Source organism: Phalacrocorax aristotelis, chromosome 6 (genome assembly GCF_949628215.1).
Source record: "Phalacrocorax aristotelis chromosome 6, bGulAri2.1, whole genome shotgun sequence".
Taxonomy (NCBI): Eukaryota; Metazoa; Chordata; class Aves; order Suliformes; family Phalacrocoracidae; genus Phalacrocorax; species Phalacrocorax aristotelis.
In genome coordinates this window covers 7881726-7909624 of record NC_134281.1, presented here as the reverse complement: position 1 = coordinate 7909624, position 27899 = coordinate 7881726, and the positions used below count along the sequence as shown (strand labels likewise).

General features: G+C 47.0%; 1 protein-coding gene across 31 annotated transcripts in view; it reads right to left on the bottom strand.

Annotated features, from left to right (window-relative positions):
- MAGI1 (membrane associated guanylate kinase, WW and PDZ domain containing 1) overlaps positions 1-6177 on the bottom strand; it is a 359200-nt gene extending 353023 nt beyond the window's left edge. For all 31 annotated transcript variants that reach the window (XM_075095718.1, XM_075095720.1, XM_075095721.1 and 28 more), the window contains exon 1: positions 5444-6177. In XM_075095718.1, the coding sequence (XP_074951819.1) occupies positions 5444-5729 (286 nt within the window). In that variant the 5' untranslated portion in view covers positions 5730-6177. The remainder of the gene's footprint in view (positions 1-5443) is intronic.
- Between the last annotated feature and the right edge of the window lie 21722 nt (positions 6178-27899).

Below are 27899 nucleotides of genomic sequence, written 5' to 3'. Positions count from 1 at the left end.
GATTATTAATGATCGCAGCCTGAACCAGAGAAAAATGACAATCCCAGATGTGGGAATGCCATGAGCTATTGATGGTTTGGCTTTCAAACCTGTTAAGTTCTTAAATTTCTAACAATATACATGGAAGACGAACCTTAAATCTCACAATAGCAGGTCCATAATTCACTCATGCAGGAGCTGTAACTTGGTCATAAACAAAATAAACCCAAACAATATGCAAGACGGTGTTATCGTCTTATTTTGCAATGATGTTGAATAACTGCTCATAATTAGACTATAATTGTGATTTAATTGCTCTGTGATCTGACTGGCCACAAAGAGGGATCCTGGAGTCCCATCTCAACAGGTGGAAAGATTGACCTTATTGTGGAAAACATAATCCCATTTCATGCCATTAAAAGGATCATATTCATTCCTGAAAATTTTTACAGCAGCAAAGATGTGGCACTTAGGCTCTAACGTCCATCTCTGGGGTGCGACCTCACGGCTCAGATGATGATGGATGACTCGTTTGCCACAAGCAGGATGAACTTCTAATCCTGACAAGTACTACGCTGTAAATTCGGGCACAGTAAAGATAAGGTCTTCCTCACAGCAGTATTTTAGTACTCAGACACACATTTCATGACTACTAAATGCAGCACTACTTTAAAGAAAGAAGATGACTCACTCGTAGCAAAATATCCTAGGAGCTATGTGAAAAGTGACTCTGCCTTTCCTTATTTTACATTTCAGTAGTGACTAGCCCTGCACAACGCTCATCCCACCAGGTCAGCGTTGAAAACAAACCGTACAAATCAGATCTGCATGAACGTCTCCCAAGTTTTTGGATGGCAAATCTTTCACTCCACTGGAAATCAACTTGGGTCCAAAAAGAATTTGGGTCAAATGGAAAAACAGCTTACAGAATTCACCGTGCAAGCGACTGGCACTGAGCCATGCAAAGACTCAAGGAAAACACTTTTGGGGGCTCACACATGATGCTGCAGAAGAATAAGGAACAGCAAGAGCTCACCCTCTAAACAGCTTTTCCCTTTGCTGGCCCAATGGAGGAAGATGCCGGCACATTAAACCGAACGCAAGCTCTGCTCCATCTCAGGGAGTCACGCGTGCATCAGGGCGCGCTTTTGGTCTCTGCAGTGCCAGGCGCCAGCGTAACCTACTTAGCATGGGATGTTCCCTGTCACCCACTACCAAAGCAACACTCCACTTCCCAGCGTTCGCTCAACTACTAAATACACAAAAATTTATAGATGCATCAACCCTTTCTTTTTTTAAATAGTCTACAAAAGAAAAATATCCAGGACAGCAATTCTCTCACAAGCTCTCTCACAAAAATAAAAAGAAAAGGCCCAAATACCAGCTCATGCAAACTCTTTGAAAGAAGCTGGTTTCGTTCAGACTAGTACACGTAACTGATTTCAACATTCCCTGATTGCCTCTTATAGCAATACTAGCCTGACACTGAAGCGTTAAGCCACTGCACCGTATTTCAGAATCTATCTTAGGGTCAAGTTAATGTTTGAAAAGAAACAAACGCAGCTGATAGTGCTGGGTAAACAGCGACGGTTTCTGTTTGGGATCACGCCCGCTCCTGTTTGCCCTGGGTATGGGGCTAAAGAAAAAAGAAACCAAAAACAAAGCCCATAAACCTGCAACAACTCCTCCCTACTGTGGGATTGTCCCAGCTGCAAAAAACTGTGAGAATTACTAATTGCATAAGCTGATCTCAACACCTCATGTGTAACATAACAACAATCAAAGTGATTGGTCATTTAGAGCTTGGGATCCCGAGAGAGACTGTTTAGGGAAGCAAAGCATTGAAATGAGAACTCAAAAAAACAATTTAAAAATAAGTGTACAAACATATCAGCTTTGACAGTTTCCCATACCAAGCATCTGGCTTGGGATGATTTGGCACAGGTCATCTAACCAAAGGGAGGGGGGATAAAAGGCCGCAATGTGACATCTCCCTGGCTGTGCCCATCTCTCACTGAGGGAGAGAGAAAAAACCCAGATACCTTGCCTTAAAAACATAGGTGATTTTTTAATAGATATAGCCTTAATTCTTCCCCTGTGAAGAATGGCTGGGCTCTGTTAAACAAGATTCATAAGAAGAAACAGCGTGCCAAATTTTATTATTGATTTATCCAACTGAGCTATTTTGAAAAGTGTAAACTGTACTCAGGGAAACTACAATATTCACAACACAGCCAAGAAATCATTTTGCTAAGGCTCTGCAAGCTTTACACAAGAATATGTGACCATTGCTCCTATAATTCAATCTATTAATTCTATACTCTCAGACCAAGTAATAATAATATGCATTTATTAATGCCACAGGAGTTAATTGCCAACTTCATCAGAATTTAGGCAATGTTGCAAGATGGAAACAGTCAGTCATAAAAGCACTACATGTTAACTGAGGTTTTTTCACACCTTTGACAGTTCTCGAAGTTACTAAGATACATGGCAGCAGATACTTCCTCTCTCTCCCCAAAAACCAGGCAACTATAGTGGTATATTTTTTTTTTCCTCAAACATAATACCAAAAAAGGGTGCATATGGGGAAAAGAAAGGGAAAGCTTTGTTGAAGTTCTTTGGTTTTCCCCACTTTTTTCTCATAGGGTAAGTGAAGGACCAAGAAATCCCATGTGAACAGTATTAAATACTGTTATTCCAATTCAGCAAATTCATATAGGTTCTCCCTTTTTGTCCTTTGTGGGAACCTATTCAAACTTCTGACTCTCAAAAGCAAGAAAAAATATTGCACATGGACCTGTAAGTCTAAAAACCTTAGTTTAATGATAAAGCCCGCGCATAACCTACTCCACCTATGTTTCACAGCCTAGTCCCTTGTCTCCCACAAGTGCAAGGTCAGAACAGATATTTTCTCTGTTCATGCTTGCAGATGACTGGCTTATTTATAGTAAATTTCCTGTTTTTCCAGCCTTGTAAATGTCATACAAAATAGTCAAGGCAATAAAACGTATACATTTCCAGGCTAATGTTGCCCTAGCACTTCAGCACCAGTCAATTAGGCACTAAAAACTGGGAAGAGGAGGAGAAACATAGTTAAAAATGTGTTTACAATCTTATTTTCACACTCCTTTGCTGCCTGCTCTAGTGCCACACACCTCCTCTTGAATGACAGTTGCCATCTCCATAATGAGGCTTTTAATCAACATAGAAGTAACGCATTTTAATTAAAACCCTCTCCTTTTTTACGCTTATGATCCTGATCCACAAGGGATTTCCCTGCTCTGCGCAGAACAGCATGCAGATGCCAGGCTATAACTGACAGCCACAGGGAACTGCTTTCCAGACCACAAAAATATTTAAAGATTTTAAAAAATACATATTTCTAGGCTGCATTCCTGTCTAATAAAACATTAAAAAGAAAAGATGGGGGCTTGAACGGGGAAAACTACAGTCCCAGTAACCCAGGGCTTGGTTCTCACCTCTGGATGAGGATGGTCCAAGGTTCAAGTGCCTGCCCTGACTCCAGGTAGAGTTTTGAACCTTTTCCTTCCAAGTTCCAGGTCAGCCCAACCAGTACGCTAAAACTCAGCTCTCTGCCCCTTTCTTTTGACCATACCCTGGAGCTGAGACACATTTCCCCCTAAATTCTGTCATTTCTGGTATATTCCCATGACATGTTTCTATTTAGATTAACGAGTGTTTCCAAAATAACTAAAAAGTTTAATCACAAAGTGCTTGGTTGGGAAGGTGGTTTTTACACACCTTCCTTCATGCACTAACACCGAACACATTGCAACATCAGAAGCTGTATTTTAACACTTCTGCTAAAACAATCAGAATGCAAAAACAAAAAAAAAAATCCCTGCCTAATTTCCTCATACTTTTCTTCATGCTTTTCGCTTTTCTCCCCCCTCCCGCCTGGGCAGGGAAACCAGCAGGCTCCCCGCTTCCCAGCGAAGCCAAGAAAACGCAGCAGGGAAAATACACATTTGTTTAAAGAAAACTGTTTTTGTTGGGAGTCAACGCTGTTTGCTGGAATATTGCTACTGACTCTCAAAATGACTAGCAAGTAGCCGTGCTTTGGCACACCAGCTGCGGGCCAGCTTGGAGCTGACATTGCCCCTGTGGAAGGGGAGCGGGTGGCAGAGGGGACAGCACAGCACAGCACAGCTCAGCTCCTCTCCCACACCCCATCGCTGCAACCTGCTCCAGAGGTTTGAAGGACGGCTGTGAAACAAGTGCCTGCAGCCCTCCGGCTCAGCTCATCGGTGAGGCTAGGGACGAGACTTCAGGTGACAGTCCTGCCAGCCAGCCATAAATTTTGGTTCAACCCAGCTGGTCGCTGCAGACAAGTACAGCATAAAAACCCCCTTGCACCACCAGCCACAGCAAAACCCCCAACTTTGGGAAGTATTCATGTCTGGATGGCAAATAAACTTTCCCCTAAGGAACTTCTTGGGTGATTCAAATAAAACTTCCCTTCCTTCCTCCACTCGGAGCCGACTCTGGGGCACTCCTCCGCCCTGCATGCCCACAGGTGTCCGGCTGCAGCCCTCCTCATCCCGCCCATCCAGCCAACCTCAGAGCAGCTGTGGCAACGCCAACAGTTTCCTAGCGCTAAATTCAAGTCCTGCCCTGGAAATTACAAGCCCACCAGCCGGGCCTGTTACGCTAACCTGCTGAGTGACTGTTGCGTGTACACGGATGTGAAGTGGCTTTGTTTTAATCTCGCATGGGAGGACTCTTCCTCTCCTCTTCCCCAGCCAAACGGGAGAGCTACCTGTGCATGCCTTCACCTGTGCGCTGCAGGGCCGGGAGCTCGGATGAGCCCTCACCTAAGGCAACCCAAGGGTGGGGGAAAAACCCAGCAAACCCGAGCTGACTTTCAGCCAGAGAGGGGAACTGCCCTCGCAAGAGGATCACAGCTTTTCCCTTCCCAAGGCAGGCAGCCGGCAATCACATGCTGCACTTTTCCGACAAGACTCCGGTCATCATCCAACAGCGCGGCTGCTCGGAAAGATGCTCAGCTGCTGGAGGAGAGTATCTCCCCCACATTCCCTCAGCTGCAGGTCTCCCTTGGCCGGTCCAGGTGTCAGCCCCGGACACCGGGCTCCCCCCGACACCCACGGGTGCCCCCGCAGGGAGCGCCGGAGCCTCCGTGGTACCTTAGGGAAAATCTCCCGCAATCACTATGGTGCTTAACGCAGCCCAGCAAACTGCGGGGAGACTCCGGGCTGAGCCAGGACGCCGAGGCGCTGCCTGTGCGCAGTAAGTGCGCAGGGTGAAGGTGCGCGTACGAGTGGGCGCAAACGCCCGCGCACGCACACGCGCGGCGCGTGGATCTTTTCGGGGGTCCCGCGTTGCCCCCCCGAGGACTAACGGTCGCCTCTCTGCCCTCGCCCTCCCGGCCCCGCCACCGGGGAGGGGGTCCCCGCCGCGCCCCTCCCGGCCCCGCTCGCACCTTGCCGGACGCTTTTCACCGCGATGGGGTCCTTGCAGCTCCGGATCACCTCCAGCACGTCGTAGAGCGGCAGCCCCGAGACGCGGACCCCCTGCACCTCCAGCAGCAGCTCCCCCTCGCTCAGCGCCGCCTCGCCGCCCCCCGCCACCGCGCCCGCGTAGGGGAACTCGCCGTGCTCCGCGCCGCCGAGCAGGGCGAAGCCCAGCTGCCCGCCGGGCCCGCGGGTGAGGGAGCACAGCCGCACCCGGCTGGCCCAGTGGTTCTTCTTCTGGACGACGCGCGACATGGTGCTGCGCGGCCCTCCGCGCCCGCGGAAGCGCGGTAAGCAGGTGCGCAGGGGGCGCCGACCCGCTGCCTCATAGACCGCGCCGCGCCGCCGGCCGCCTCAAGCCATCACCGCCGGCGCCGCGCCCCGCTCCGGCCGCCCGCGGCCCGCATGGCTCCGCGCCCGCGGAGGGTGCGCGCCCGCCCTCCCTCTCTCGGGGTGTTCTTAAAAAAAAAAAAGAAAATTTAAAAAATAAAATTAAATAAATAAAAGAAGGGCTGAACAAGCAAATCCGGCCGGCCCTCGCCCTCCCGCGCCGCTGCTCGGGCACTCCGCGGAGCGGGGCGCGGAGGCGGGCGGCGGCGCCTTTAAGGCGATACAAAGCCCCGTTTGTTTTGTTTCGCTCGGGTCGGTCCCGCTCCGCCGCGCGCCGCTCCGCGCCCCCGCGCAGGCGCCCTGGCACGGCCCGGCCCGGCCCCGCTCCCCGCCCCGCCCCGGGCCCGGCCCGGCCCCGCTCCGCTCCCCGCCCCCGGCCCGCCCCGGGCCCCGGCCCCGGGCCCGGCCCGCCCCGCGCCCGCCGGCAGCTCCGGCCAAGGGCAAAGTCGGTGTGTGCGTCCCGCGGGGGGTGGCGGGACCCTCAGCACAACCCCGGGAAGGGGCCGGGGGCCTCCCCCGCACGGGGCGCCGCCGGGAGCTCCTCCACAAGTTCAGCCCCGGGAGACGCTCGCGTTTCGGGGGAAGGGAGAGGGGTGGGTTTTGCTCACCCGGGAGGATTTCTAGGATGTTCTAAGCTGCGAAGCTCTGGAATCGCGGCTCACCTGAGCTTTCCAGGGGGTCCTTACGGGGGGGGGGCGGCGGGGGAGGGAACCGTAACGCAACGAAGCAGAAGTCCCGAGGAAAAACTTTGCCCAAGCTTGGCATCAGCGCGGCATCAAAGCGCTTGCGCGAGGCCGAGTTTAAAGCCGTGCTCGCATCCTCAGCTCTCCGCTACTCAATTTTTTAGTGCCTGAATTTGCCATGTTAATAGTGTTTTTTAGTGCTTGATTTTTGCGGTGTTAACTGTTTTTTTAGCGCTTGAATTTGCCATGTTAATGGTGTTCTCGCCTTTTATTTTCCCCATCTAATTGCTTAGAAGCTGGGCAGATCTACAGCGAGGTCTGTTTGCTGGGGAAAGGAACGTGCCTCCATTTGTTCGCCCTTGGCCACAGCTCTTCAAAGTTACCCAGAACTGGTGCAAAACTCAAAAGGGGAAAATAAGTAAGTGTGCATATACCAGCTGTCCCTTCTAGGTCGTGCTCCATGCTTCCAAACCTGAAAGCCAGGCCTCATTTTGAGCAGTCTTATGCATGACCGAACCCCTTCCAGCAAGGAAATCAGTTGTCAGATGCGTGCGTGCCCTATTTTGCTGCTAATCGGGGCTGAGAAGTGACACAGGGAAACAAAGAGCCTGGTCTTTGCGCTGCCCTAACGTGCGCTCTGCCGGTACAGCCCGCAGACTTTTGCTGCTGTCCGCGTTGCTCTCTCATCTCACATCTTTCAAGCCATGCGTGTACCGAAATGATATGCGATGCAGGAGAGCCGGCGGGCTCAGGGAGCCTGTGTGCGGTAACTGGGGATTGAGCTCAGCCTAACGTCCTCCGGTGCTGGCCGAGCTCACAGCCAGGCTTAGCTCACAGACCTCGTAAGAGGGGTGACAGGGGCACCTTCCCTGCCCTTACAACTGTCCTGGGTGAAGTCGGGAGGCCTGTCCTTCCCCACACCCTGCACCCCCATCACTCCTTTCTCCCAGCCGACGTCTCTCGGATGGCTCTTCCATAAAACCCCCGTCGCTGCAGGCACAGCTCTGCAGCCGCAAAGCCGCGGTCTCTGGCCCGAGTGGCACAGCCACCTCCGGGCAAGGGAACGGGAACGCTTTGTCCAAAGTCACATAGCACAGCGGTGAGTCAGCTCCGTCCCGTCCCCCCCCCCCGCCTCAGGCACCGCTGTCCAGGTCTCCACGGGAAGCAGATGGGGTTGCCAGTGCTCAGGAAGTTGGACTAAGTACCTGAGCCCCTTCCAAGGAGCGGGGCAGAGCCTGCTTTCCTGGGTATGAAGGACAAATACCTAAGTGGACTCATGAAATTCAAATTACCTGCTGCATCTAGCCCTTGATTTATTCCATCTCTCTAAGAGGGTTCTTTCCATTTGGAACTTGAATAGTTAATTTTCACACTAAAAGCTGTGCTCACCCCCTGTGTTTGAGCAGTAGTAACTGCTTTACGTCCGCATTCACTGGCACTGCAAGCAGCTACCCAGTTTGCCACTTTCAGGATCACAGCATGCTTTTTACTGTACCTCAACCAGTAACAACTGGTTCAGTGCTCAGGCTAAATCCCCCAAGGAATAAATGCTAAGGAGGCCCACGATCCCTAAGGCAGCAGCAGCCTGGCTAGCGGGGAAGGGTTTGCATCTCATCTGCATGCCAGCTGATAGTTGTGTCACACGTGTGAGCTCACAGCGCAAGGAAACTCTTGTTCACAGCTGAGAGCTGGGTGTGACATATTTTCATCACCATCATTTTGCAGGATGTGTTATGTGACAGCCCGGCTAAGCTAGAATTCATCTGGGATCCATGTGAGCATCACATGAGCTGTGGCTGCCCTGAATAGATCTTACAGAACTACTCATGCCTCATGGAAAAACTTTTGACAAACACTATGTAGAAAAACAATTTCGCTAGTAAGATTTATGAGACGACGGATTTCCAAGGGCCATTTTCTGTTTGCTTACAAATGCTGCAACACTCATGTGAGTGTGAGCTGATCCCATCGTAATCCTAACGCCGTGCTCGTGTCTGGGCCACTGTATTCCCAAAATTGTTCTTGCTGGTAATTAACAAAACCCACAAACCTCAGCCAGAACTTTCTCCTGCTTTTAAGAGTTTCTCTTCAGTTTTCCTCCGTGACCAACCTCCTACCATTTTACCTTTTAGTTGCATCCGGTAAGGACCAGTTGGTCAGGATAGCCCTAGATCCTGGAAGCCAGCATCACTTGTAACAGCTCAAATATAGCCAAGATTTTTTGTTGTTCTCATTCCCGACCCTGCAAGTGTCCAGCACCTCACTGCTGCAACAAGATGATTTCAGGACACAGCTGCTCCAGCCACCTCCATTACAGGAAGCCCTTGGTTAGCCATTAATGGTGCTGAGCCTGTGACAGGCCTCCTGCTCCTGCCCACAAGAGTCCCTGACACCAGCCCCACAGATAATCAGGTCATTACACTGTACAAAAACCTGCCTTTGCACAGCATGGCCTCTCTCCCAGGGGACAGTGGTCCCGCCTTTGCAGGGAACTGATAATGATTAACAGACTGTCTTCACCTCTAACAACTGCAGTTCTAATAACAATACCCTCCTTTTTGCAAGGGTCTCTAAGCGCTTCATAAACATTAATTAATGAAGCTTCACAGGGTGCCTGGGGAACAGCTGAACATTAACACAGGACAGAGAGAAGTTCAGGTACATCCCTTGTCCAAGCAAGGCTCACTGCAGCCATCCTACCTCACCTGCAGCAGCTGGTCCAGCCTCATCTCAGACGGGACAGTGTGCTTAACAACTCAGCAGCACTATAAAAGCTAATTTGGGCTGGCTCAGAGCTTTAAGCAGAGCCCAATTCCCTTGCTCTTTTGTCTAAAGTTGCTGTGGTTTGGTGGCCCATCTGTCAGCAGCCTCTAATCTGCTGGGATGAGTGGGCTGGTGCTTTCTTCCTCCTTCAGAAGGTGCTCCCCATGCTTTGGACCCCATTGCAAACACACACCAGCAGCTAAAATGGTCCTTTCAAATAGGATATCAACCTGTGGCCTTGGTCTCATAAGCATCTCTGAAATTTCATGCCGTGTCCTGGATTTTAAAATGGATCAAATCTCCTCCAAGCATCAAATCATCCTCTCAGATTTCATACTAAAACTAGAGAAACCCACAGTTTTACTTGTTTTGGGGTAAAAAAAAAACAGCCCATGTCTAGTCACTGAGAATGTTGTGGGTTTATGGCAGTACAGAGCCATGCAATCCCACCAGAGCATGTAAAATAAAGATGACAATGATTAAGGCTACAGCCAAAATTACAGATTATTTAATAAAGCAGAATTTATTCTTAATTTCCAGATAAAACCCAAACCCTCAGTACTTTGACATCACAGGCCTTGAGGTTTTGAAATCCTGAGTATGTGGATCTTGGGGAAGAAGATGATCCTTTAAACAAGGTCCAGTCTTTCAGACATTGAGGTTTCCTGTTGGTAGCACTCATGCTACCAGCATCTGTCAGTAGGAAAGCCATGTATTGCTCTATTTCCCAAAGAGGGAATGTTGTTCATAGTAATCCCGCCTAACTCTTAACAGAGAAGAATTTTTTTTGTGTGGCATCCAGAGTTTGTGGACAAGCTGCTGCTGTTCTCTGGCAGCGAGGAGGAACCAGGCTGACACTGCTTTGAGTCCTGGCTCTGTCAAACCTTTCAGCTGATGACCCAACTCCAGATGCCAATTGAACCCTGTATTTGTAGAAAACCTCTCAAGTGCCAGGGCACAAGCAGTTCTGATTAGAGCCACAGGGCAGCCAGCACGGACAGGTACTGCCTCAGGTTGTTGGCAGAGCTGGGCCGCAAGCTCCATCCCCAAAGGCAGCACCTCGCATGGGACACCTCCAGTCTCCTGCCGCAGGGTGGCTGGATCCTGTCCCACGGCTCTCTCACCAGAGTGAATCTGTGGCCACAGGATCCTAAGAAGAAAAAGGTAACTCAGCCTTTACTGGGGTCCCCTGTGTCACCTTCCTTTACAATTTATTTCAATAATATCACACACATAGGAATCTAAGGCTGAAGATCAACCTCATAACCATATTAAGACACTCTAGGGTGTATTTTATAGGGCCATTAATATACTTCTTGGGTGGTTAAAGTCACCCACAGCATAAATTAATGGCTCCATAAAACATGCTCTGTCATATCCTATGGCTTAAATAACATGCAACAGGCCAGGTATATCGGGATGTGGTGCTTATTGGGTGGAAGCACAAGGGCACAGAGTGACCGGCTGGCAGCAGGTACACCCTTGCAGGGATGCCAGCCTTGGGGTGTCTTGCAGATAGTGTGAAACCAACAGTCACTTTTTAAAGTGAGATTCTAAAAAAAAAAAAACACAACACAATTAAAAATTGCAGATCTCATTAACTTGCCCCTGAGTTTATTAGTCTCTTTCAAGCGTATCTTCCCTGCAGAAGCTGTTACTGTTCCAGGATATGATTGCTGTGGGTGCGGCTTTTTGGCAAGGAGGGAGTCAGGCTGCTCCCAGCCTTGGAAAGCTCCCAGGAAGTCTGGAGCGGAGGGGAGAGGGCACAGCCTGTTGGTTAGAGCAAGGATGAGACTGTCTTTGCATAGGAAGCTGAGCCTCCTTCATGTTTCAACTTTTATCCCTTTTGGGCAGATTTTGTGGGAGTAGAGGTCTGGTACACACACAAGCATTTCTGACTACTATTTCCAAAAAGCAGATAAAAAATATCTGAGGGAAAAAGAAAAAGTCTTGACTTTTCTCGTCTTTCTTGACTATAACCTAGACACAAAAGGAGCAAGTTCCTGCCCCTAGTCTAGTAGATATTAAGTCGCATTCTTTCCTAGGAATTTTTCTTTTGCTATTTTAATGGCTCCACATGAGTTACCAGAGACTTTTCAGTAGACAATAGCTCTGCCTTGCTAAGATAAGCTATCACAATTCATCTGCCTTAGCTGATAAGCCTCCCCCTTTCTGCTTCTGCTGCTCAAAAAGGAAAAGGGTTCACATTTGTGTGGAGAGCTCAACTCAACTGCCCAAGGCACCAACACTCCCCAAACTCACTTCAGACCCTGGGAGTCTCATTCTCTTCTCCTTTGTTACCCTCCCCTTTCCCTCTGCCGATACACAGAGAGCTGCAACCTCAAACTCCACCACCAGCTCTGCTGAGGCTAATGGAGATGCCGTTCCCTGCTCTTCCCCTGCTTTCTATGAAGTACCACCTCCCCATCCCATTCTCTGCATCTCCTCTCTGTTTTCTCTATGTATCTTCAACGCATAAAACTTGCTATTCATTCCCCCTAAAAATCCTGAAAACTAGCAGGAGACAGCTAAATCAGGAAAGGCTTCTGCTGTAAGTCTTTATGGCGCCATAAAGAAGAGGCAAAGTCTGAACCTTTCGAAGATGCTGCATGTTGAGTAAGTTGATAGTCCCTTGTGATGGATGTGTATTTGAGTCTGATGGCTTAACTATACAAAAAGAGCAGAAAGAAAAAGCTTGGAAAAACTCACCTCTCCCCATAGCACAGCCTGGTTCAAACAGCTTGTGTGGAGCTAATTAAAAGTGCCAATCTCATGATTTGGTTTGAAAATAAAACTAGTTACAAAGGCTCAGCTTCCCAAAACTAACTGGCACATGGGATTATATCAGTGCAGTAGCTTGTCCACCAGCTCCACTATGCAGGGTTTTTTCTTTTTCTCAGACACAAAGAATCAAAGCACAGAATATTAATAGCAATTCTGTATACAGAATAGACAGCAGAAATCCCTTCCCACCCAGCAGAAGCTCTAAATGGGGAAAAGATTTCTATGATAGAGAATTAATTGCACCTTTACAAAAAATTTGCAAGATTAAAAGAAATATATTAATAAGTAGCCATAAGGCACGATGATGGGACAAGCTGAGGTTTTAGGAAGGAGTTTCTCCAGAGCAGTATCAGTGCACTCTTCCTTCAACAGTGAGGAGTACCTGGGAGGTCCCTCTCTGGCTCATAACTATAATTCTAGCAAAAGCCACCACAGACGAGGCAGCAACACACAACACAGCCCTGATCCTGCAGCCATCTGGGGACTGGCTTTACTTTCTCATGAGAGTAATTTACAGGCATCAGACAAGCCACATGTGTAAGGCTGAGCACACACATAAATGTTCTGAGAAGAAGAGCCAATTAACACACCACAAGATATCATTCAGTGATTTGGAAGATCTACAAACCCTGTCTTGCTTTTTGAAGCACTCAAGCAGAAGAATTCATGGTGGTGTCTGATGCTGTATCTTCACAGATATATCTCTGATCGACGTACTGCTTGCTGGTCCCACAAGAGCATCTTTATGCTAAAGCAGCATCTACTGCACATATGAGCTTGGTCCGACAAAAACAGCATCTTGGATATGAGGCGCTACCCCTGCAGTGCCATACCCCTTATGGAAAGATTATGATCATCATTACTATTTATATATAATAACAGCCAGAAGCCTTGGCTGGGATAAAGGGCTCCCAGGGCAAACCCAGCCAAACAGAAAGGGAGATGCTCCTTTTCTCCAAGCACTCCAAAGAGGGATTCAGGGCCTGGGAGCAGGTCAGTGGCAGTTGGGATTAGGATTCCTGACTCCCTGCCTGGCGTTCTAATATTAGCTCGCATTGTCTCCCAGACTGTCTCGTCACTCTTTCACATGAACCACAGGCCTGAATTAGCATGTCTCACTGCATAATCTGCCAGCCCGTCCTGTGTGCTAAATTAGTCGGGGACTGAGCAAACATCATGGGAACTGCTCTTGTATAGCGTATGTAGGCTAAGTTATTCCTACAGCATTATTTGCTCTATATTTTCCTAGCAGCATCACAAAAGTATGATGGGCCAGATCCTAGAGCTGTTGTCTCTATGCTCATTCGTGCTCCAGCCTGGCATTGCTTTCCACTGAGGCGCAGAAATGAAAGCCGGCTCAGCGGCCACACTGCTGGGAGCCAGCTTTGGGAAAAAGTGTTAACAAATAGACTCCAGTTGGGTGGCAGATGAGCACAGCAAGAGGCAAGAGGCAGCACTAGGGCTTGTATGATCACCAGCCCATCCTCACAGCACATGCCGGCCTCCTTGGTGTGGTATTTACAAGCTTCCTTCCTTGCTTCATATTCAGCAACAGGCTGATCGTTTTTCATCTGCCATGTGGGCTTCTTATCTCATCATGCCCTCTGGCTGCAATCTCAGGGCTGTCCATAAAAAATACGCAGCACCCAACACAACAGGGCTGTGGGTGTTTCGAGCCAGTGCCCACAGTGAGTTTCAGTTGGCTTCAAGTCAAGCCCTTCCTGCCACCAGGGGCTGACGGCACTAATTTCCACCACCTTTGTTATCCTCTCATGGAACACCCCCCCACCTCTGTGGAGCAGGGCTTTAGTTGGAAGCAGAGAGATGTAGGGAAATCACAACAAATCCCATATTGACTCTGGGTCACTTGGTGACTAGCCACTACCTCCTCCCCAGGTAGAGGAGTGCTTGCCAGGCATGGAGTGCTGAGCAGAGCAGCAGGTTAAATGTGAAGGGGAGGACATGGAAGACCCTGGACCTCTCAGTGGCCAGTTGGCCAAGTCACCAGACTGGTTTTATAAGGTGCATGCAAGGTCTTGGACAGCAGCAACTGAAAGACAAGCGACTCATTGAATGTTATCCCTTTCTGGCAGCAAGAACAGTGCAGTCAACCAGCTGTAAAATCTGAATCATGTCTCTGGCAGGCAGGCTTGAAGGGGAAGCAACTCCACCTTCCTGCTCTGCCCAGAGGTCAAGGCGTCCACTGCACAGTTCTGCCCACAGCAGCTCGCCAGACCCGTCATGGGCAGCCACCACAGCGGGGATAAATCAGGATATCGCTCCTGTCATGCAGCAGGAATAGCTCAAATCCCAGTCCTCAGCATGAGGTCATGGAGGCTTTCCACAATCCCAAGGCCACTTAGCAAAACTCTGTGCAGGAAATCCATCCATCCAGCACCACATATAGACGGACATCATATCTCCCATACATCCTTAAACACCATTTTACTGCTAGGCTCATTTCTTTTTTTTATTGCTGTCGAATTAAGTCTTAACACTCCTGACTTGCATCAAATGAGCTTTTAGTTGAAGATCCGGATCCATGGAAACAGAATTGTGTTGTACAATGACAGACACAATCCACTGCCCAACAGAGGACCAAAACTGGGAGAAAGGAGAACATCAGAGGATGACCTGCACTGACTTACTCATGTCTGCTCTTCGGAGCTGTTACTCCCCAATGACTCTTTGGAGACAGCACCTGAAGCAACAGACTTGTCTGTGCATTTCTAATATGTTGGCTATAATGCTGCTCCTGGCATACATGTTCCTGGGTTCCATCTCCAGTGTGTGTCACTAGGCTCTACGTCCAGCCTTACCAGCTGTAGATGAGTCGTCTTCGTCCTCCATAATACAAGGCATATTAGTGAAGTAGAAGGCTTGGTTTGGAAAAGGGCCAATTTCAGCATGTTGATAATTTATAAAAACACATTGCTTTCCAGCCAAGCAAGTTTCAGTTCCTAGATGATTCAGCAGCAGCGCTACAAGGAAATATGGATGTGAAAAGTCCCTGTAGGAATTCCTGTAAAATTCTACATTTAAATGAAATGCCCCGAGACCAGCAGTAGGATGGAAATTGGGAATTAAGGATCATTCCCTCCATGTCTGCAGGGGCTCCTAAAAGCTGGGAAATTTTTAGTGGAGTTTCAGGGCAGGAAGGGGAGAAAGAGCAAAGGCAGAAAACAAGGACAAGGAAGAGCCCAGGGCAGAGGAGGAAGGGAAAAACAACTCTAGGTTTTGTTATGGCCACTTTGCAAGGGCTGCGACTCTGTTGCACTAAAAACATGAAAATCCTACATGCAGGTAAGGGAAAAATTGGAGTGAGAAACCTAAAAAACCCCACATTTTCAGAAGGCAGCCTGGGAAATGGGATGTATAAATTGCCAAGGACAGCTCCAAAGCCCATCTGAACACTTTGGGTTTTGGATGTGATCCATGTCTATTTTAAAAAAGGATGAGAAAAGGAAATATAAAAGGAAAAGTACCACGCAACTGCCCAATGCAAATTAATTTCTGAAAGGGCACGGCAAGCCAAAGATGAAATATTCATCTCTTCTGACCTCTTCCAATTCATTATCCTAATGTCAGCTTCAGTAGCACAGTTTGCTGACTTTGCATGCCGGCAAAAGCCGAGACCAGAAGGCACTTGCACAAGGTGTAATGGCTCTTCTGAACAGATTTCGACAGGAGATGGAGTGAAGGGGGACTAAGAGCTATAAAACCACTGCAATAGCATTAAGTTACTTCAAGTGTAGTTATTGGACAAATTCCTGTTTGCTCAGAAACACTTCTCAAAAGAGAGCACATCCCCCACTCGCCCCTTTTATCACTTGATTCTAACACCCACTTGTCCTGCGATGCCCAGGAGCACCTTTCAAGGTCAAATGACCATTTCTGAGCAACCTGACCTGATGCTGGACTCACACCACGTCATGCAGAGCCGCCTCTTCCCCTCAAGTGACATTTTACAGCCTGCTCCTGGCAGAGACCTTGCATTCACCTGCGTGCAGCTTGGCAGCCACCCCACAGTTCAGAGAGGTGCTCAGCATCCTGCAGCATGTAACCCTTGCATGAACCCAACCCTCCCTGCCTCCCTTCCCCAACCCGCCAGCTGCCTGCCTTCGCCACTGTTAGTTCTCTACACGAGCAGCAATTTCATCCTCTCAAAGAAAATCCATTTACATTTTACTGTACAGCACAGACCTGATCCTCTATCCTTACGTCCATGGGAATCCCACCACGGGCTCCCTGGCAGCCAGTGCTGGCTGTTGTACTCACGCTATTGAAATTCCCTGTATTTTAAGTCTTCCTGGTTTTAATTGCTGCTCAGCACTGACATTTCAGAAAGATGCTTCTTTGCTCCTTCTTTTGTGTAGAGCCTGTTTGTGGTTTTTTGCTCACTGCTGTCTCTTCCCTGGAGCCCTTGCTAATGAATGCAGCATGCTGATGACCTCTCCATTATAAATAGTTTAAAATTTTTAAATAAATATGGGATGGTGCCATGATTGTGTGGGTATTTCATCTAGCCTGCAGCACAAGGAGCTGGAGCTGACAAAGGCAACCACAGCTTTATTTGTCATTCTGTTGCTTGTTTGTCATAGAAAGCAAGGGAAGGGGCCAGGACCCTGTACTGCAATGTACAGCAGCAGATGTATTATTCTAAGTGTATCACAAGGAGCTGCTCCCCATCCTAGTGCAGCAGATGGATGCAATAAAGAAAACTTTTGGGTTGTTATTTGGTTATTTGAAATCTACAGGGCTGCACAACTATTAGCCGAGCCACAGAATGAATCAGAGGAAGGTACATGGTGGGGCCAATTCTGTTATACGATTTTTCCACTGCATTGCAACAGAATTAACACATCAGCCTGACATTTAGCTGATATAATTTATTCCTAATTTGGGAGCAAAATTTATCCTGAGCAGTAATATTAAAAATGAAAAACCAAACCAAGTGACAAAGGAAAAGAGAAATGGAAAGAGCCCGAGTTCAGGTCAAATTTTTCAACATGTTAATTAAGTTTTCAGCCCATCAACTTCTGTTGTCCTAATTTCCCTTCTTTCCTTCGGGGTGTATCTGGATTTCTGCTATATGCAGATCATGTGGGCTAGATCCAAATTCACCTGTCCCTCACAACCAGCTTCTCAGGCAATAAAATCTCCTAGGGAGTTCACCAAAGTGGTACCTGAGGATTGCCTTCACACAGACAACTCCCAGGTGGCTTAAAGCCAGGATTGATGCTCCACATCTTCCATTCTCAGCCTAGAATTTTACCAAGGCATGGGGCGTGAACAGGGACCACTGCCAATGTGGTAATTTACAGCAATGCAATCCATCCCCATGGACAAAGAGGAGCAGTGATAGCTGATACCAGCTGTTCCCCAAATGTTTCCACTGACAAGTCTGCTTCTGGGCTTAAAAACTCAGCTTCCAGATTTGAGAAACTAACTTTTGTGGTTGCAAGCTTCCTCCTGGAGCTGAGCATCCATCAGGCTCGTTGTGCTGCTGCATCCTCGCTGGGCAACTCTCCTTATGCTTGCTTTCCTCAAGCAAGAGAGCATGCACAGCCAGCCCCAAGGATGTGCCCTCCTGCCTTTTGCAATCCACCCAACTCAGATAAGCACCTTTCCCCCCACCCCAAGCAATAATCTGAATTCCAAAGCGCCAAGTCTAAGCCCTGTCAGTCTTTCTCCCTTTGAGCCTCGCTCACTGGAGAACCACTCAGCCCATGCACGCCATGGTCTTTTTCCATAGAACAGCAACAATTAAACAGCCTCATGCAAAGGGGTGGGGAATGAAGGTCATAGTTATTTTTAAGTGACTTCACTCCAAGATTAATGAGGAGGCAGTCTGAAGCTATACACAGCCTCTTGGTTACTATTTCTGACCTCATTCCCCCCGTGCAGCTTCCTTTGATGACAATTTCCCGCAGCAGTGGTGTAAGGGACAGTGCCTCTTTACATACATCAAGCCTTACCAGCACACATGCATTTACCCCTGGAACGGGGAGCGCTATGCATTAAAGCACCACGCTTGCATAGCTTGGGGTACAGCTGTTGATATTAGGAACAGCAGAGTAAATCAGCCCCCTTGGGAAAAGCCTGTGCAAAGATGTCTAGCAGCTCTCCTGTCCCTGGACTCAGAGTAAAGGGAGCAAAAATGTGGAATGAAAGAGACCCTTTAAAAAAAATTAGCTTTGCAGAGAGCAGTGTGACATCTGCCTCATCCTGAGAGCTTGGAGTGTGAACTGAACTCAGGAGTACAGCAGAGGTATAATTACCTAATTGCCTCTAAATTGTGTCATTTATTAAGTGTTTTGCATGGTGCCATGGCCTCTGGACATGGTCCCTGCCCTGGGCAGTTCCACCCATGCCACCCTGCCTGTCAGAGCAGCTCCCATGAGCTGGGAGGGTGACAGTCCCCAGGGGGCCCATGGCCCCTGCACTGCCTGCCTTTCCTTCCCCTTCTCCTTCCCTCCCAAATGGCCAAACACTTGCATTACTTCTGGTTCACTAACTGCCTGAATGAATATATATTAAAAAAAAAAAAAATCATAAGTGCCCTGTAGATTTAAACTTCCCCTGTGAGACTGGGGGGGCCATAAGTGCTACGTTACTAACTACTGGAAAACAAAACTGAGAACATTGATTAAGGAAGTATGGGGGTGGGAAATAAACAATTTTTCCCATAGTTTCTGAACTGCAGTTCACAAAACATTAAATTTCTAGTTATAAGCCCAGGAAATTTTCATGTAAAGAATGACCTGTGAGACAAAGTATAGGTTTTTCTGCTCATTAAAATATCCCCCTGAGTATAATTTCCTTGCCCTTAGCCCTGAACCTTAAGGTTTTCACAGGTAAGAAGGTAATTAACACAAATCTGTCTCGATTATTCAGCTCTTGCCTGGCTGTAGTGGGGCTGGATGCTGTTGAATGCTGAGCTCCCCCAGACCCCTTTGGGTAACCGGGCAGCAGGGACACTGCTGTGTCCCTGGATCACAGACCACAGTGCGCTGGAAAGCTGCATCTTTGCTCAGCTATGTTCAAGGGAACGGATTTCTAACCAAAATACAAAGGCAAACCTTGAGGGTAATACAGGTAATCAGAGGGCCAAATCTTTGAGGACATCTCTTTCCCAGTGAGAAGCTGCTGCAGATCTTCCCCGTATGTATTCTTTTCTCCAAGCAGCCAAGTGATACCAACTGCTCTGTGTCATCACAGATACCAGCGCTGCTCGGTAGAAAGCCTTTCTGGCAAGCTTGGGCTGGTGGTAATGAGAAGATATGCAGCTCTCAGCATTCTTCTCTATTCTGCGGTGCACATCAGGGATGGGTTTTGTGAAGCCAGCCACGTGGTGGGGAGGGATGAGGTTGTAAGCAGGTATGGATCCATGGGGAAAACAAGTCCCCTTGTTGCCAGGCCCCCAGGTAAAGTGTCCTTGCCTCTGCAATGCAGGGGTCAGACTGGTCCCTCCCAAGCATTGTGAGCCTCAGCCCTGGAAACACATCAGCCAACCTCCAAGTCGCCTCAGGAGATGAAACAAATGTCCATTTCATCAATGTAAGTCCCATTTATACCACCTTGCACTCAGAGGTGCAGCTCAAGACATGTTTCATTCAGAAGTAAAGAATTTCTGTGAGCTATTTCCAATTTAAAAGAGAAGGAATGGGGTTATTTGCCCAGATTTATGTACCTTGCCAAGGTCAAGCAAGGCTTAACACCCAGATCATCTGCCTGCCAGTCTTGCTTGGCTGACTAACAGCCTCCTTCCCCTCTGCGTTTGAAATGTGAATACATTAAGTCCAGGGTTTTCTGCATTTATCACAACAAATGCAGTTGTATGTGCAATCACTAGTGCAAGGCAGGCGAGGCTGGAAGTAGCTTTCCTCTTCACATGGGAAATGAATTTCCCACTAATACCCTACAGCCTTCTGGCCTCCAGCCATGGCAACCAGCACACCAGAAGCCAGAAGCACGGCAGGTGAAATCCTCCTTCTCCAGCCCTAACGCTGGGTTTCCAAAGTCACAGCTTCAGAGGAGCCAAGCCCTTTTCTCCAACACCCAAGGAAGAGGCTAGCACCTCCTTGCAAAGCCAGCCCTTGCCTCTGCCACTAGTCCATGATGCAGCTCCAACAGCAGAACCTTCTGTGTCAAGGGACAGCCCCACGTCCCGCTGCTGCACAGGGCAGCAAGGGCTGCAAAACCCCCAGCCACATGCTGCCGCTGCCTGCCCCAGCAGTGAGGGACCCCAACTCATCTCTTCCACCCCAGAGGATGCTTGGATGCAGGGTCACCCTTCTCCCTCCCAGCCAGAGCTGGGCACTTTGCTCAGGGGATGTGGTGATGTTTGCTCCAGCCCACCATGAGTGGAGATAAGTGCCTGGTCCCCAAGGGAAGCTCCATCACACCAAGATGAGCGTGAGCACTCGCTGAGTACATAGCAGCAGCTTTCCTACACGCCACTGCCAGTAACTAACTCATTTCCCTCTGAAGTTGAGGATGAAAAATAAGATGTAAAACCAAATTATACTCTGTTTACGTACATAATTCCCTGTGCATCTGGAGAAAAGCATGCCTGTGGCCTATATTACACTGCATCTGATTCTCATTAGGTGCTTGCGATTCCTTCTTGATAGGGTTTTATTGCTCTCCATGACACACAGAGCTATAGCCGGGCTGTTTAGACTCTGCAGCTGCCATCAACTGCACTGTCCACCACAACCTGCTCTGAGCAGATCCATAACACAGTTTCTTAAAAGACAGCCTGGTTGGTTAATAGCTAGAAATAAAGCCAGAGCTCTCCAAAGTGAATTTTGTAAATTGGCTGCTGGGCCCTTATTTACCGCAACCGAGACCAGAGCATGGGACAAACTGAAGGCAGAGCCTGCACGTGGCCCCAGGCAGGACACAGCAGAGTAACCCTTGTTTGCACCAGCCAAGGCTTTGGATCCAGCCAGTACCTGGAGCTTTTCTTTAAGAATTAAGCTTCATATGACAATGAATATATTGTTTAACCACACAGGTCACTTCCCAAGGCAAGATATTTTGCAAATATATTTTTCTTTCTGGGAATTACACCAGTCCTCACTCTTCTGTGAGTTACAGTCTCATCCATGTACAAAAGCAGATTACAGCACGTTGCTGGGTAAACAGGTAAGGAGGCACAAAGGGAATTTGACTGATCGGGTATTAAGCCTTATCTTAAGAAATTTTCATATTTTGTTCTTCAGGATCTTGATTTGACAAAAAAAATTAATGTCCTGGGATGTGCAAAGAAGCAGACCAAGTTCTTTCCTATATTCATCATCAACCTCAATGGAGGGCAACATTATTAGATATAGCCCTTGATGCATATCAGAAACATCTATCTAGATGGTATTCCTGCTTGTAAAATGCAGATTTACCTTGCAGTAAAAATCCCTGCAGTAATCAGCAAGAGAAAGATTTAATATACTTACAGATTTCTTCTACTGGCAAGGGAAAGGAGAGCTAGAGATTTACCCTAAATCTGAACTTATTTATTAGCTGTTCAGAGAATGACAAAGGTACTCTCCTACAGAATCAAAACCTTAACTTTCCACTGTTAATAAAGCAACAAAATACATAGGCTTAAGTGAGAAAAACAAAACCAACAGTTTTTTATGCATAACTGATATATCTTAGCAGCCCTGATATTCTGTGAACAAAGGAAAGAGGTGAGGGATGGGGGTTGCAGGAAGCAGTTTCTTACCACTTTTATAGCTCGTGGGAAGCCAAAAGACTCCTCAGGAACACCACAGTACCTACCAAACCCCACAGCCTCTCTGAGCATACAGCAATTTCTGGGAACATCACCTGGGCTACCAACTTACTGAGCAAAAGTCACTTACATGGGGTGTCCCTCCTGCTCCTCATCTTCCTTAGCACTATCCCTATGGCAAGAGAGAAGGTTCTGGGCCCCTGGGCTGCCTTTATAACCCTCATTCACAACCAGCCCAGCACCCAGTGGTCAGCATTAACTCCATGAAATTTATAAAGCAATTAGGACTGGGTGAACAATGCCAAAAAATCTCAGTGAAAGCCCTCTCAGCTTTTTAAACAAACTAATTCCAGCTGGGCACATTCTCCCAGTGCATCAGTTTCCCACATGGATCCCAGCATGGGAGGTCAGAGGCAAAAAAGGTTTTGGAAGGGGTGAATTTTAAGTGATAATTAGAAGCTGTATGCAAATCCTGAGCTTATGTGAGGGTCCGTGCAAACAGGAAACACTCACAGACCACGTGAGTTAAATGGCTAATTTAATCAGCACAAGCATTGGGTCTATGAATGAGCTATGGGTCAGGGATTATGGAAAGAAAACATTCATGGAACTGATTAATTGAAGGGAGTTGTGATCTGTCTACAAATAATGCAATCGAACAATTAGAGCTGGGCAAGGAAATGTTTTTGAACTTGGAAGATTTTGAAATATTTCTTTGTTTTAACTCAGGACAAAAGAAATGCAAACTGAAAATGGAAAGAAAATTCAGACAAGGTCCATCCTCAATCTGCTTAGATTACTTTGAAATGTGTGATTTTCTCTCTGGCCTTATTATAATTCTGTTTTATAATTATTTTACCTTCAAATATGAAGAAGGTGGTTCAGACTGGATATCTGGAAAGCAATCTCATTTTAAGCATTGAAAACATTTCAAAGTGTTAAAAAAGTTTTATTGAAAGTGTCTTTTCAAGGTGGAAAAGAGATTTTCAACATTTCAGCATTACTTTTTTGGGGAAAAAGAATGTCTTCCAGATAAAAATTCATGACACTCTCAGTCCTTTATCCATTGCATATTACTGAGCTCTGAAGGCACGAGCCTTAAAGGAGGTCAAGTTTTCTTAGTTACCTTAACAGAGACAACCCATCAAACAGCACCTATTAATTATCCAGATGTTGGAAGCACAATATGACCAAGGCAAGTAGAACAGGGGGTCTCAGTCCACATCTCTGACATCTCCTCAATCCACTGCTTTTCCTTCTTCTTTTAATTATCTTAGTTATCTTAAATGAGATAACAGTCAAAACCCTAGCATTTTTACAAAAGGAAAATGGGGGAGATAAGATTTCAGCTGACTCTCAAAATCATGATGGGGTGACTCAGTTTCCCATGACAAAAGGTTGTAACACAAGCAGGGCACAACGGCAATACCGTTTCCCAGTCTCTGAAGACTAGAAGTGAATTAATGTGCAGTTGGCCCTGGAGGAAACACCATGTGAGTAAGGATCTGGTCTGACCCCAAAGCTCCTTTAAAGTCCCCCAAGAAAGAGCCTTAAAGGGTTGCTTTTATGTGTAAGCATAAAGTAGGCATTGATTAGGGTTTATTAAGATTTAAGACAAATTTGGCATAAAAAGGCAGGAAGAGTGAATTGGTCAATTTTGATAATTCTGGAAGTTTCTCTGCCACATTGGAATGACATTTAATCAAATCTTCCATGGGAAAATGTTTGATTTGGTTGATTGAGTTTGAAGGAATTAATTTATAAACGTTATCTCAATAATGATGGTGTGCAGCAGTGCAGCTCATAGCGACAGCCTGTTGGAAGTGGCAGAATGTGAGACACCATGTCCAATACCACCTATTAATTATCTGGGTGTTGGGAGAAAAAAATGACTGTAGGAAGAGGGACATGAGGGCTGCAGTCCAGGTCTCCCACATCTCCTCGGTCCAGCACTTTCATTCTTTTTGAGCAAATGTTATTTGCTTCCTGGCTGCGTATATGATTGCCACATAATTCACCCTGACATAAGTGCCTTCATAAAGGTGATTAGCGATTTTTGATTGCTTCTTTGATTAAGGTGAGTGAGAAAAAGCTTCAACCAACATTGCTGAAGACCAAGAAGGGATGACTCATCCTTCACTTCTGGATGCTAAAATTAGTCTAACACAAAAGGTAGTTGGAGCAAAAAATCCCAACTTTTAAATAAATGATTGCTCTTAAAAGGCCTTCCACCCCAGGATCTCAAATCAATTTAATTAGAAATTGTAAACTTAATTAGACCTCAGAACAACCCTGCCATTAAGACAAATCTCTGATTAATGGAGAAGTGTTTATCAGGGGCCAAATTCAGTCCTGGCCAGGCTGGCAAAGGCATCAGAAAGGCAGGCAGAACAGCTGAGAAAAGGCTGAAGCAGAAACTCTCCTGATAAAACACCACATAGACACAGCCTCCACCACAGACCAAAATGTTCTGGAAAGTGGTCCTCAGAGGAAGAAACCCGAAACGGTGCCTTGGACATCCCGTGCTGCTGCCAGGCATCCTGGGTTGCCTGTGGGAGGACGAGGTGGAGCCTGGGGCATTCCTGGGTCTAGGAGAGGAGGAACAAGCAAACCAAGGTGTCCTCAAGCTCAAGAGCTTCTTCAGGTCCCCTGCAGAGAAGAGGTGCTTTTTAGAGCAGCCTCATGTGCAGGCTGCACGGTTCACCCCCGAGGTCTTGTCCCAGCAGCCCAGCGACGCATCACCTGGGCAAAGGAAATAACATTGCAGAAAACACTGAAATAGCAACATATCTCAACAGTTGGCAACTCTTGGAAAGGTGACTTTATGTTGCTCTATGCCCAGGGACGAAGAACTGGCAATTTAATGACAAGGAACTGTTTGATTCCTGACTGGCAATAGGGAAACTAGCAGAAGCACCACCTGGCTTTTTGCAGCAGAGAAACAAGGTCAAGGACTTAGCTCATCCCATCTGTGATATTTTTACACTGTAACTTATATTCCAGTGGGAACATGAGGCTTTGTCAGAAATCAAGACCCCCGCGATGGGGGAAAACACAACAGGAGAGGCAGCGCGTATCTCAAAGCCATTATGCTCCAGCTCCCCACAGTCCTCTTCAGGGAGTGCCACTCATCGGTGGGACATCAGGGGGATGGTGGACTTCAGATGGACCTGGCGTGGCAGCTGCATGCAAAGACCTCATGGCTCTGCTGAGGAACCACTGGTGTGGCTGGAGCTCACCAGACAAGGTGGGGAGAGAAGGGGGATGCAGATGCATAGGAGGTCCAGCCCACAGGGTAGGAAATGAGATCCAGCTCTGTCATGGCTCACTATGCTGGTATTTTACAGGAATTTACTCCCTTTTCCTCAGACACCTTTATAATTCACTGACAGTATCGTAACACTAGCCTAAAGCCTTTTGGATGCTATAAGCATCTTCCTGCATGAATTATGTCCTCAGTAAAAAAACAATTTCCACTCCCAGTTACATTACTATAAGCCTTCAAATGATGATCTCGGCTTTTCATCAGTGCCTTTGACAGACATGGGCCCCTTGGGTCCGGTTTGGCTGCGGCTCACATGTTTTCAGTAGAGCTGCACTGGGAACATGGATTTCATTCCATCCGTCAATCTCCTAAATCCTCAGGTGGTTTGGGGAACGTTGGTGCTGAAGATGCAAAGAGTGGGGTTTGCAGCAGGAGCAAGGAACAATGCCCTGTGGCATCCCAGCGCTGGTTGTCCTCAGGGAGGGCTGGGGAGGGGAGGCGTGGGGCTGGGATCCCTGCGAGGGAGGGACGGGTGTTAAAGGGGAACAGAGCACATATTCTGCTGAAACCTCATTCCACTTCTCCATAACTCTGTTGGTCCCCTTGTTTCGTTCGCCCTCCTCCTTACTGTCTTCTCCTGCTCTGGGGAGGTGTTTCCCACAGTGAGGACCCAGATATTTTCCCTGGATATAGAATTTAGGCTCCTTAATGGAAACCCAGAGCACCCTGTGACATTGAATTGCATCCTGAATAGAAATAAACAAAGTTTGGTAAAGGCAAAGGTGTTAACTACAAGCAGAACGAAGGAAGATTTTGGGTTATGGCTTTCCCAGGCTGGTTTATGAACCCCGGTCACCCCAAGATGGCTCACTGCAGAGATGTGTATTACTAATGAGATATTTGGTGTAGTGAGCTTGCTAACGCCAAACTACCTCTGAAACAAAAAGGAGTTTTGGCTGGGCAACAAGGGTGTTCAGCCGGCCCCAGAAACTCAGAATATTTGTGATGGATAGTTAAAAATAAAAAAGGAAAAGAAAAAAAAAAAAACAAAAAGGAAAACCCTCTCTGGATTTAGTGTACAGTCATTAACAAGGTATCCCACAGATAGAACATGATTTACTGAAGACTAAAGAGACTGTCCTGGTTTTGCTAGAATGGAGGTTTTTGTTCTACTCAGGGCACTTTATATGAAACAGATGCACTGTCAATAAATCAGGTTGTCCTGCAGGAAGGATAGACTGCATTTTGTGTATAAATTATTATGCTCTTTGTAGGTAAATGCTATGGATGAAAACAGGGGTATTCTTGCTTCTTAAAAAGCATCAACTGTTATTGTTGGAGAGAAGAAATCCTTTGGCCTATAGGATGTAGCAGTGGAGAGAACAGTCAAGGCAAAACTCCCTGCAGAAATTGCTTCCAGAGTAAGAATGTAAGAATTTTATTAAAAGATGAGACAATGGGAATACTTGAAATTTATGATCAGCAGGATGTTCTGCTTTCTCAAGTTTCCCTTGGATTTTTTCAAATGCCTGCCCCAGAGAAGCAAACACATTCAAATACTTCTTTGAGCAGATAGGAGCAGCAAACCCTTTTACAAACCCTTTTTTTTTTTGCAAGGACATTAATCAGCACTTGGGCAGCCTGCAACATGCCACGAGACTTCCAGTGACGCTGCGAGGAGACACAGCAGAGAAAGCAGCAGGACTCAGCAGTTGAAGGAGGGATCATCTTTGTTTGAGAACTGCTAAAATATGTATACAAAAAGCCGTAACGTGGGTGGCTTTTAGTCAGAATTTGGAATGCAAAAGGATATTACGGTTTTTCAATAAAACTGGTGAGGAGTGATGCCATGGGAGAGGATTTCCTGGAGTTTGGTGCTTATAAATGATAAATACATAAGACACAAAGCAGAAGTTCACCAACTTCACATTCCTATGTGGCTGTATTTTTAAATGCAGTGTTTCCTTGCCTTGCTCTCCACTACATTAAACGGCTTGATGAAAATGGTTGTTGTTTTATTGAAAATGTCATCCACCTAAGCCGGGGCTTAGATGAAGGCAGAGTTTTCCTGTGTGGAGGCACTGAGGAATTCTCTGAATGGAGCGGAGCCGAGGGTGCATCCACCCCTAGCTCGTCCTGGCTCTTTCCTTTCTTTTCTTCGTTTAAACTGCATAAGCTGCAGATGAAAAATATATAAATAGTAATTCTATATATAGTCCTGGGATAAAACTGCAGTTCATTTATGACAGTTGACACATCTAAATGGGCGGTGTAAGTGCATTACAAAATTATTAAACCTTAAGTTCTCTCCCCTCCGGCTACAAGGCCGCATTAACATTACAGTACCCACTGAATAATGCAATCTCCTGCAGTTTTCTGCCAATATAAAAATATAGCCAAAAAAGCCCCTTCCCTTCTATTTACAGATTGTGTCTCAGAAGCCATCTTCCTTGTGGCAGATACAGCTTCTGCTCACTTGCGTTTACTCAGAGTCAATAAAATACAAATCCTATGGAGTTAAAGTTGGTTGGAAGCATATTCTTGGGTTTAAGCCATACAAATGGCATGTATGCTAGGCTTAGGCCCCTGCTTGTGGGATTTCAGAGGTATCAGACTACATATCCCTGGGGTTGAGACTGAAATCAATACCAGGTACTTGCGAGAGCTGTAATGGATCCAATCTGACCAAAACTTTAATTACATTTTTCATTATGATACTGACTTTTCTATCTCTGGATCTCCTTGTGCTTAGAAAGAGTATTTCAGAGCATTACATAAGGGGTTGTCGAATATTCCTATTG